At 46.1% G+C, this 11760-nt stretch overlaps 4 protein-coding genes across 4 annotated transcripts; 1 reads left to right on the top strand and 3 right to left on the bottom strand.

Annotated features, from left to right (window-relative positions):
* Positions 1–689: 689 nt before the first annotated feature.
* F5147DRAFT_779786 (uncharacterized protein) lies at positions 690–1142 on the bottom strand (the record flags this gene model as incomplete). Its single annotated transcript, XM_041442358.1, has 1 exon — positions 690–1142. One exon carries the CDS (start codon positions 1140–1142, stop codon positions 690–692), a length of 453 nt encoding a protein of 150 aa, XP_041286792.1.
* Positions 1143–1910: 768 nt separating this feature from the next.
* F5147DRAFT_585960 (glycoside hydrolase family 5 protein) lies at positions 1911–3504 on the bottom strand (the record flags this gene model as incomplete). Its single annotated transcript, XM_041431900.1, has 9 exons — positions 1911–2068; positions 2125–2300; positions 2348–2513; positions 2696–2741; positions 2796–2820; positions 2870–2967; positions 3018–3232; positions 3282–3350; positions 3402–3504. Coding segments are annotated over 9 exons (1056 nt in total), but the record flags the coding sequence as incomplete, so codon positions are not given.
* Positions 3505–4249: 745 nt separating this feature from the next.
* On the bottom strand, positions 4250–5953 carry F5147DRAFT_822642 (uncharacterized protein; the record flags this gene model as incomplete). Its single annotated transcript, XM_041443745.1, has 4 exons — positions 5530–5953; positions 5271–5474; positions 4816–5221; positions 4250–4766 (listed from the first exon to the last, which is right to left on the bottom strand). The coding sequence occupies exons 1-4, from the start codon at positions 5906–5908 to the stop codon at positions 4250–4252; spliced, it is 1506 nt and encodes a 501-aa protein (XP_041286790.1). The 5' UTR covers positions 5909–5953.
* A 1178-nt stretch (positions 5954–7131) lies between these two features.
* F5147DRAFT_657772 (uncharacterized protein) lies at positions 7132–9703 on the top strand (the record flags this gene model as incomplete). The annotated part of the gene is made up of 15 exons (XM_041434330.1): positions 7132–7186; positions 7240–7375; positions 7525–7568; positions 7624–7672; positions 7748–7817; positions 7872–7922; positions 7987–8177; positions 8230–8321; positions 8371–8556; positions 8606–8750; positions 8806–8819; positions 8870–8985; positions 9038–9153; positions 9195–9320; positions 9382–9703. 15 exons carry the CDS (start codon positions 7132–7134, stop codon positions 9701–9703), a joined length of 1713 nt encoding a protein of 570 aa, XP_041286789.1.
* Positions 9704–11760: the final 2057 nt, after the last annotated feature.

Raw genomic sequence — 11760 nt, 5'->3', positions numbered from 1 at the left:
ATCAAATCAGTTAGCTCTTGGATCAGCGGCTACAGAGGCAGAGAGGGGTATGTAGCCATGTCATTGGAGTAGCTACTCAATGTGTAAACTAGTATTTCAATGTTTTTTTTTTCATGCTCGCTGCTGAAAATTTTCAAGTTTGGTTCGAGTTCAGACCAGAAAAAAACCGAACCGGACCACAGAGAACCATTCTCTGTGGTCCGGTTCTCGGTTCTCGTCCAGGACCCTCTGAACCGGACCGAACCGGACCACGGCAGCACTATTTGTTTGCAAGTTCAATTCCGTTCGGCACGAATTATCAATCCCTGATGGCTACAGCGCTGATGGATTGGGTAATCTGCTGGCGGACAATGAGTCGGAGAGCTATGAACGAGCACCAGATGATACAGAGCCTGAATTTACAGCCATGACCACTGACGGTTCGAAGGAGGTTGATGTTGAGGGTCGCAGCAAGCGCAGACGCGTTGCAAATACTCAGTATAAGGACTTTTGGCAGCACTAGGACTTTTTTCGTGTTTTTACTGCATGTTTTCGTGTTTTTACCGCATGTCACAACTTAAGTTCGATGACCTCAATTTGAGTGTGACTGTCACACAAAATAGGTTCGGTTCGCTCGCCCTGTGATGGTGTGACAAACTTAAGTGCATAGCTATACAGTAGTGGCGACAAATCTGAATAAAGGAGGCCACTTACGCAGTGCAGCGGTTGCCCACTGATACATCGAATTTTTTCGGGTCCTCAGCGTATAATGCTGAATATTCGGAGTCCTTCTCGAAGATCAGCTTCGACAAGATTCGATAGATGTCCCCTTTGTCCCTGCCAGAGGGACACTCCTCAGTGCTAGAACTGGCGGTCTTTTTCCCCTCATAGAAAAGAGTGCGTGCATCGGAAGGATTAGTGGTAAGGTGGGTCACAAGAGTGTCTGTGTGGTGGAGATCTTGGGCCCTGGTCCAATGGACGATTATCTTCGGTCCGGCAGCCTTAGGAGGCTGATTACGAGCGGGATTGGACCCACGTCCTCGAGATTTCCCTCTTCCACGGGATGTGGATGGATTTGGGGGCAACTCCATCGCCTTTGGGCGAGTACGACTGTTTGCTTGAAGCCTTGCAGAACGGCGGACACGTTGGCGGACAGCAGGCATGGTTATTTAGACTCCGACTTCATGCCGGCCGACTCCTCGTTGTTGGCTGTGCTAGAGCGCTTAGCCGGTGTTTTACCGAGCGCTCTAGCGAGTTTAGAACTCTACTCTGATTCCCACTTATAGTTTGCAGACATTGATTCCTATGAATCAAACAACTCAAATTTCTCGCAGTATATCTCATACTAGGGTATATCTTAGCACAAATATACAGAACCAATCGAGCAGCTGATCAGCGATAGCAGATAAATAACGATGCTCGTCAAAGGCTACAATACGGATCATGACTTGAAGCAGCTAAAGTGCAAGATCAGGGCAGAAGGAGGTATTGTAGGTACGAATGGAACTAACCTAAGGGTCAACACGATCTGACATTGAAACTGGCACAACGCATGTGCCGGATAATGAAACAAGATGCGACGACCGGAAGGAAGTCAGACATGGTTCTCCCCAGTCGTGGGGAGAAGTAGGTATCTGGCCCTCGACGCTTTGTGTCCAACATCCAATCGTTTGGGTATTCGATGTCTACAGTTGATGTATTACCTTGATCAAATTGAAAAATGTGTGACTTAGTTGATAGCCGGTGCGTATCACAGACGGAGGATGTAGTAAAAAGAATACTGTAGCTAAACAATGAGCATGCAGAACTGTTGACAAATTATCAATTAATCACTTCACATTGGCATGGGGATAGTAAACGGGTGACGTTCCAGACATTCCTCAAACCCGGTCATTACGACAGAAAGTGTCTAGGTAAAACACTCTACGCCCTCATGCTACAGTTACAACGAACTTATTAGTTTTGGGCGACATGGTCATCGAGACCAAGAGCGTGTCATTCCAGCCGTTTCCGCTATATGAAGGCACCTGAGAAAGCACATAGCTTGTGGCGAAGGAGCCAGCCGCCCACCCAATGTAGCCGAGGATAACTACAGATAAGACATGTCGATTTGTGTCAGGGCACAGTAAGGAGTGAAACACGTACCATCAGATTGAGAAGCTTGGTAGCTGATCGCCTGCGATACGTAGCTAACGCAAGATTCTACGTTCCCACCACCAATCTCCGTATTGAGGGCCTTCCGACCGTTTGCACGGAGCCAGGTGGCCAGAGGGGTCCATGAGTCATCGATGCCGTTGGTCACGCACTCAGCGTTGGTGCCACTAAGTGATATTAGCGGAGACATAGATAAGGGAACGATTTTACTGACGAGCCATCGGAGTCGAGGTACCTGTGGACGTCCATAATGAGGTTGGTGAATGTGCCGTCAGGGTTCTTCACCTCGCCAAGGGCATCAGCAGAACCACTGGATACAAAATTCTTCGCAGAAGTATAGTCTGTCCCAGGGAGGAGAATCATCTGAGTGCTAGCACCAGCTTCCCTGAAAACAGAATATTAATTAAGATACTCCGCAGAAATAGTCGAACATGCTGACCGAATGGCTGTAACTGCACTCTAGTTCCCAAGAGTTCTCAGTATCATCTTGAACCTGCGAACAAGGAGCACATACCTGAACTGTAATCGTAAAAGCATATTGTCAGAGGTCAAAAAAAAGAACGTCCATCAAGAGATATCATACCGGACTCTGCCCAAGTGCTGATATTCTAGGTTTCGGCAATCTCAGCATGGTCTCTTGAAGATTTTTTCGAGAAACTCACCGGGATATCATGAGGTTCGTTCATGCTGATTGTCAATAAGTCAGTAGTCCATACTTGTAACGGCCATCACATACACCCCAAAGATGACTTTCGTCTCGTTCTTCCAGTACGAGGCAATATCGGACCAGAGCTCAGCGAAGACTTCGTTGCTTGGACCGCCTTGACCGATAACCTATTATCAGATTGAGCATTGTTGACGATAACATAAATACGGTCACTGACCTGCCCATTGTACCTGGCGTAATTGTGGATATCAATTATACAGTAAGCGCCAATGTTCAGACAGTCGGACACCAGCGTGTTATAGTTGGCAAACTGAGTCTCATCCAAGACACCAGTCATTTGGTCATTGGTGAGATACTGCCAACCAACAGGAAGACGGAACACATTGTAGCCGTCATTGAAAAAGTGTTGCATTTGGCCCACGCCATCAATACCTAACGGGTATGTTAGGGTTGTGGGGAAGCGCTCCAAAATAAACCATACCGGATAATTGTTGAATAGGGGGAATAGCACCTGAAGCACTGCAAGTGCCATCTGTGCTACAACCGAAATCTGGAACAGGAGTCTAGGCATGACAAGTAACGGTGGTAGTATTGCACTCACCAAAGCCTGCAATATTCACACCTGCGAACTGGAGCGGCGCAGATGTCTGGGCGTTAACAAGGACTGTTGTGATGCTGAGAACGGCAGCGACAAAGGAATGTAAAAGCTTGGTGTAGTGGGCGCTGATTCATGGCACTCGTAGATGACGTTTGGGGTGGTGGCTTAAGCTGTCCGTGCTCTCACTTACATGTACCCTGCATTGACTCGTAAAATGTTCAAATCAAATCATTCCACATTTCCGACTCACGTACAAAACAGAAAGACATGTACTCGCCAAACTTCTCCTTGCCACCGACTCGCTTCCTCCAGAATCTGGCTTCTACATTCTCCTCCCTCACTCCCTCCGTAGCTGTCGATGGTGAGGTGTGCTTCCCTAAAAGACAACAAGGATTGAAAGCACAAATAGTTCATATCTAAAGATTCTAAACGTGTCAGTCCATATAGGTATTATAGGAAAATAAGCCACAGACCTTTCTTTCGGGAAACACAATTTCCGCGTGCTGGCATTGATCGATTGATCTCTGGATCATGGAAACGGACGCTGCATGTTGGATCGAGTCCAAAGGTGACTGTCTCCTCATGGATTGGGAATATTGCTACCTTCCCACTTCATCAGCCACAGTATACCAAACTGCCCTATTTCGCTGCCGTCCATGTTAGGTTCGCAAATCGTTGGTGAGTAAGTTCAAACAAGTTCGATTGACGTCGTGTACTACAGGTCATGTGATCGCGTCATTCATGGCGTTTGCAAAACAATTCATGCAAGTAGCTCCATCGTCCGCGTCAACCACAACATTTGAGTATCATTACAAAAGTATGAGGTATATCTCGAGCACCATAATCAAGAACTACAAGTGGGGCACTAAACTAGTCCACAACACCGCCTTGTATGCGTCAGGATGAAGATCGCGTAAAGTGGTGAACATAAGTACCAAGAGGACGGCACGAGCTATGATGTACAACATCGCAAATGCAGAACAAATCACAACCCAGATGACGTGCTTTGCTGAATTTGGTAAGCGCTGCACTGAATTGATTATTTCCCGGACCAAGTAGGCATTCAAACCAAGCCACGGCGTGCAAGTTGTAGCGACGGCACTCATGCGCCATAGCACCTGTTCCTGATGTGTGGGGAACGCAAAAAACCAAGCCATACAATGGATGCCGCCAAATATGGTTGCCATATACAATGCGGCTTGCTGAAGAACCATCCTGTCCGAAACTTTGAGTTTGATACTGCCATCAAATGTTTGAACTTGGAGTCTTCGGGATGTGGGAATGTCAGCCCAACCTGTCAGTTCTATAATTGGGCGGAAGACCCGAGGCAAGAGCTGAGGCGGAGCGGATTCGCCTGTAAAGCAGACACTAAGCAGATATGATCAATAGCGGTATGATTGTTGAGGTGCATACATACTCGTTATAATACTTTAGCTCTGACTCGGTCGACTTCCAGTACACTGGATGGGGACATTGCACACCGAGAGGCTTGTGCCACCACACAGCATAAGTCAGGAAATTAAGAACCGCGAAAGCGAGTGTCCCCACTTCGAGCTTGGTGATTTCGAGGTAATAGATGGCGCGGGTGATGAGCTGCATAACAAACCAGGCGACCTGAAGCATAACCAATCCTTTCGATATCGCATTGCCTTTGCTCCTGTCATCGATCTGGTCTGACGTTAGGGTAGGGGCGTCGATACACCCTCGACGTATCAGTTTGCGAATGTGCTCAGGTTGTAGTGTACAATAGGGTTCTCCATTCACATAAAGCATGAAACCACCCATCAACACAAAGAAGCTGTGCGTCTGAGTCCAGGTAAATCCTAAAGATGCACATGAGCCAACGTTTAGGTGAGCACGAATCGGGCTTACCTTCTGGGTCAGGCTCGAATTCCTCTGACTTAATCCACCTTGCAGTCCACCTCACAGGAGCACAAAGGGAATGCCAAAGAGAGACCAGCACAGATAATACGCCTTCAATAAACAGGCGAAACAGGTGACCTGTAGCCTCCTGCCAGAGGAGAAAAAAGTGAACGAAGGGATTTCCAGTTTCAGGTGTTTCAGCAGACACGCTTTCTAAGGACGTATATAGTGAGTTGTGAGTTGTAGAGTTTCCAAAAGTATAACTCACCTTCGGACTCCGGACGAATGTTGGGATACCCCGATGTCTCGAACTGTATTGTAACTTCATGAGCGCTGAGCCACTGGCGCATGGCCCATGTGACTATCAGTTCAGGAGCGATTAGCGCCATCATTATCGTGCCAAGTTGTCGCCATAGGATATGAGGGTAGCCTTTGTGCTTAGGACTCGGAATATTGGGGTGGATGGCAGTATAAACGCATGCAAAAAGCGTGAGAATGGAGCTGGAGGTGATGGTCCATATGGTTCTGGTTGTGAATGATGGGCCTGTAAAACTATCGTTAGCAGTGGTGTTTGTTATATTTGTTGTAGGCGAAGCTTGGATCACTTCAACGAGGTAGAGGAAGACGCAGAAAAGTACTAAGCGCATTTTTGAATGTCAATTTGGAGTGTATCACGGTGTGCATCCTATTCAGTATTTGTATTTTACTGGCGGGCGTTAGTACTAACAAGGGTACTACGGTAGACTGCAGAGAATAGACTAGTGCGTTACGGCGTTCATGGAAACAAGATACACGAGGCCTCTGCACGCGCCTTGCTATTCCCAAAATTTGGGAGCCAAAGTACTTCAGAATGGTAATGGGGTCCATTCACTATGAGTCCCGGCATGCTGGGGCCTCAAGCTTCAAGATCGGGTGCGATGAGGCCAAACTAAATATGTACATGTGAGCGTCTGTTCTAATCATGTTCCACGGCAGAGGCTGCTACGGTCGCTCTTTCGAGTCTAATGCAAATGGAATGAGTTCATGATATTACATGTTATCGGTTCTTTCAAATTTCTTCATCAGTATTCTCAGATCACACCAATCTGTGTTAACTGGCTGCAGTCTGCGCAAACCGACTGCCTTGTCTGAATCCCAGCGCCTAAGTATAGGAGATGCAAAGTTCTATCAAACCTTTCCGATAAACCCTGCACAGACAAAGTCCGAACACCCTCCATAATATTCACAACGAAAAGACCCGAACTCCACAATGAGTCGACATGTTCAAATCTACTATATGTACTTTTCCTTATTTTTGTCTCAAGGCTGATACATTTATATAGTTACATGTTGCATATGAGATTGTAGTACGTGTTCAAAACTCGGCCTCGCTAACGGAACCGGCACTTTTACACCCTAATTAGGTCAAGAAATGTATAAAAACACGTACTGCAATCTCATAGTATGCAACATACTGTATCGCTAGATTTGCATTTTACTATAGTTCCACCAATCGCGTTGCTCCATCATCAACGCCGTAAGTTCACCATAAGTATCAAACTTCTTTCTGACAAGCGAAAATTATGAGTCTTTTGCTGATTGGCAGGGTACCATGAACTCCGAAGGAGTACTAAACGCCTGAACCCTGGGATGTGTCCATGTAACACACGTGTTGTGTCAAGTCCCGAACAAACGGTAAATTGCATAAATTATCGGTGCTTCCACTGGGTCTTTCAGGAATTCTGCAAGCTTCTCAAGCATGCACCCAGCGGCCAGGCCAGCTGTGCAAATGTACGCTGGTATGACGTTCGCGTCCTACAGGTATTACTCGGTTTGCTCCCATCATCCTCCTTACCCTTTCTTCCATTGACTCCCATTGATTCGGAGGACAATGTCGAAAAATACCCCTACTATAGCCGCCTCCTCTGTTCCTCTCTGCATCTCTAGTAAGAATTTCCTACTTGCCGTCTATTTCACCCTTGAACATTTTTCTTCTTAGGTATTGACATCCGCCTTGATGATACTTCGAAGAAGAAGGTCGATTTTGCCGAGTTGAAGCTTGATTCACAGCGACGGAAAATCCACCACAGTTCGGAACCAGGCAAAAACCTCAGTGCAAAGTTCGATCCCGCCATGTGAGCCCCATTTATATTTGTAGAAACTCGTTCAGAACATTGTAACACAGTGCGGTGACCACTGAGCGGGTTTCCTTGTCTGTACACTGTTCCCATACTAGAATGTGCCTGTTTTCGTGCAAGACCGCCATGGATTTTTCATTGAACAGAAAAGACATCTTGGCCGAAACAGTGGATCCCAGCGGACAACGAGGTGAATCAATTCGCCTCCAGCTGCATCACATTAAATTCATGGTTTGATGTGATAGAGTATAGCACGGTTCAGCGGAAGATGACAGTTGCCATTACTACAATATCGTCAGTATATTGGTCTCTTATTTCAGCAGCAAACTGAACATCCTTGTCCATATCGACCATGATTATTGATATTAGGCAGTCGCAGTCGACTAGCAGGGATATTCTAGAGAATTGCCCGAGATTCCGGCTACTGGTGATAGGCAATGTCTGTCCCAGTTGTTGTCTTCAAGCATACACGACTCACCCATCTACTTTGTAGACTGGAGTCGGAAAGTCGACACTGATCCGGCAGGCATTCAAACTAAATGAAGTAGTTGAGTCCATGAATTAGTTCCATGTGGGGGTAGTTACTGACGTTCACCTATCCTTTACAGCATGTTGCTGACTACGAGTGTGGTAAAGCGAATATCAACGAGGAATTCACTGCGCCAGAAAATGAACGATTCGTCGTCCACGATAGTCAGGGATTTGAAGCTGGCGATAGCGAAAATTTTGCGATTGCAAAAGACTTCATCAAGCGCCGACGCAACATGCTGGCACTGCAGGACAAAATTCACGCGGTCTGGTATGGTCTTCTAGTTTCCGCCGTCACTCTGCCATACTGACATTGCTGGAAGGCTTTGCATCTCGATACCTCTTGCCAATGAAGCCTTGTTTGAGGATGGAATAGAGGAATTCATCAAATTGAGGAAGGAAATACTAGGCGATAGTGCGCAGCGTTTTCATTTCGTTTCTCATAACTCATATTTTACATATAGTTCCCATAATTGTCGTCTTCACCAAGTATGACACTCTTGTCAACGATTTGGAGCTCGAGGCCCGTATGTCAGGCGAACATGACGAAACCGCGCTCGAAGCGCGTAAAGTTGACAAATTGAATGAACTGTGTATCCAGCCGCTTAAGGAAGTAGCCGGAAGCGACATTTTGCACACAACGGTTTCTAGTAAAGGGGTTTTACTTCCCTATTTTCCGATGCTGACATACTATCATAGTGGATGAAGAGTACGAGAGCACCATAAGACGACTGATCGATCTTACAACCACGAGCGTCGAAGAATTTGTCGCCTCAGAAGCGGCATTAGTAATGATGATAGCCCAACGGGCAGACATCGGTCTTAAAGTCAAGGCATCACTTATGTATGACCACTGTTAATTTGGTAACGCCTTAATTTCACACTTTTGCTCTCCACAGCATTGGCAACAGAAGTTAGTCTTGTCACAGTCTTCGGCAACTTGTTGACTTCCGAATTTTCTAGGATATTGGAGAGGTCTCGCTGCGAACGTGAACTTCAAAGGCTTTACCATGTCGGACTGCTTGTCTGTGATTCACAAGGACGTCATCGATGTTTGGAACTTCAACGACCCTCACTGTGTAAGATGCATATCTAATTTTAATCACTGGCTGCTGACAAGTTTTTGCGAAGCACTTGGCCAGTGACCAGTTCAAAGGATTGATACTAAAAGATCTAGACAAAGCCGACGAACCGATGCCAAAAGTTCCAGACATGGTCGACCTTCCGTGGACAGCAGCACAACCTTTGTGAGTTAGTTATTGTACTCCGAGACATTTCCGATTTACAGAAACATTAGCAGTGAATTCGGTCTTGCGACGATTACAGCGATTTTGACATTGCTAGCTGGCGCGTTTCCACCGATTGCCGCAGGGGTGGCCTTGGTTGAATGTGCTCGTGATGCCTATCAACATACGTAAGTGAATGTGTACTGTTTCCATCTGAAACATGGTTTATCAGGTTACCGATCTATCTAGAAAGATTGTTTTACAGCGGATTATGACGTATATCGTGGATTTAACATGCGTCATGCAGATCTTGTTCCTGCTAGCACCGACAGGGCCTATTTCTCGTCACGTCGTCAAAATTGCCACCAAAGCCTATGAGGAGGCGTGCAAGAATAAAGTCCACTTAGCAATCCAATCCTATTGTGTGTCTGCCATGAGTACAGGAGAGGGTGATGCGCTGGAGACGATTGTTAGGATGATCAAGGATCATTCTATCCAGGCTGACGAAGTTCAGGGCCTGAGGGCACGGATGGAGGGGCCCGTGGATTCGAAAGCAGACGAAGAGTGGTAGACGATGCGGGTCTGCATACATGACAGGGGTGAACGATTATGATTTCTAAAGTGTACCCTATTTACTACGTGTATAAGTATATCATGATGTACATGCGTTTACAAGTTATCCACGTATATTCTGACTCAAGGTTTGAGCTCGAGCCAAATCAATATAATTTAGTAGTGGGAGAGACTCAACCACATCAGTAAATTCCGAGCCCCGCCAACGTTGAAAAGTTGGAACCAACTTATTCAAGTAGATCCCTGTACCATTCTGAGCTTTTCGTGTCCTTTTCCAACTTATTTTCCAACTTGTTTTTATGAGCCTGCTTAAAATGCTTATTTTAAAAGCGTGATATTGTCAAAAAAAAGTAGAATAAGTGGACAATAAAATGTGTGAAAAGGAAAGAAAAAGTAAGGAAAAAGGAGAAAGAAGGCCTGTAACGGGGACATTTATGTGAATCAGTGCATTAGAAGTAGTTCAGCATAGGCAGTGCGGCGTAGTAGAGAGTGGAAATGGTTGGAATTCTGTGAAGATGCATCATATCATGATAGTAAGAGATATTCTGGTGAAATATGTCAATGAGGCGCTGAACAAAGACAAAAAAGCACTCACAGAGCAGTGCGCGCTCAAGCGCTCACCCCTGGAAGATGCAACAGTGTCGTCAGCGGATCGTGTCCGTTGTGTATTTCAGGCCACGCTTGACAAATTGACATTGCACGCCAACACAGGGTCCTGGAATATACAGGGCAGCCGGAGCTTAGCTAGGCTTGTGTTAGTGAAATGATCGCTGTTGATTCTTATTTTTAATTATGAGAATTCGAGAATTGGCAGCTTACAGTGCTTTGCATTAAAAACTGCAGTCGTTCATGTTGCCGCAGTTCCAAGCCGTGTGACTGCGCGCCGTAAGGTTTGATGACGCTTAGCGGTGCTTGAATCCAAGTGAACGCAAACTGAATGAATTGAGCAGCTCTTTGCGCTTAAGCTCAACTAATATTTGAGTCTCACCGATTTACTGATGCCGAAGTTGCAACGTTGTACGATGAGCGGCAATGTGCGATGCGAAGGAGATCTACGTATATCACAAATAAGCACTTTTCAACACAGTACAAAACAGGTATTTCGTATTTCAACATCCCTGGTCCTCTCCGCCATCAGAGCCTAGAGGTTGGCCAAGTATCAGACAGGAAAGGAAATTCTGCTTACAGTCATTTCCGAAAGTCTTGACTCACGTGTTTGTGGCGGTTCAAACCCAGTGAAAATCGACAAGAATGAGGTAGATACGTGTAGATACAGATCGAAAAAAATATAAGGGAATGGATTTTTTCGCTATGTTTCGACCTCTTTAGAAAAGTGGGACTTTTCGAGACGAAAAAAGATAGAGATCGAAACGAACATTTAGCGCTTCGATACGATTCTCGTTGGCTTTAGATCACTTTTAGATGCATATATGCGCTGAAAATGTTCCATTTGGGTGGGGTGAATAGGTATCTAATGCTATTGAATGATGTATCTATGGGTATCGCGATGGTTAGGTGCTCGTGGTATCACTGTGCCCACGCCCGCCTCCGCCATCCCGCCATCCCACCATCCCGCCTCGTATCCATCAGCTACTCCTCATCTGCATCATCACCGGCGCCGTTCCTTTTGGTGGGTCCAGCCGAGCCGAGCTATAAAGCAAATCATCGTTAGTATGAAGATACGCGCGGCTATCATGAATACCACGCACCTGTAGAGCCGCTTTGTGCATGTATACCTTTAATACTAGTACTAGTCGGTAGATCAATATAAAAACGCGCCAATGCATCTTCTCTGCATGATCGGGGTGAAGCCATAGAGCCTGCAATTGCGGCCCAACTGGACATGTCGTGGATGATTGGAACAACTCCACTGATTTCCACAGCAGTACGCTTGATCCGATGATGACTGTAGATATCGTCGTCGAGATGTCGTTCCATGGTAGCATCACGGATAGTATTATCGTGGTATTGGCGAAATAAAACTTTAATGAGAGAATGAGGTCGGGGTCAGTGGTGTCCGAGTCAGGGAGTTCACGAAGAGGGTTTCGAAGCCTT

This window comes from Suillus discolor (genome assembly GCF_016758755.1).
Source record: "Suillus discolor strain FC423 chromosome Unknown F5147scaffold_92, whole genome shotgun sequence".
NCBI lineage: Eukaryota > Fungi > Basidiomycota > Agaricomycetes > Boletales > Suillaceae > Suillus > Suillus discolor.
This window is presented reverse-complemented; position numbering and strand designations above follow the sequence as displayed.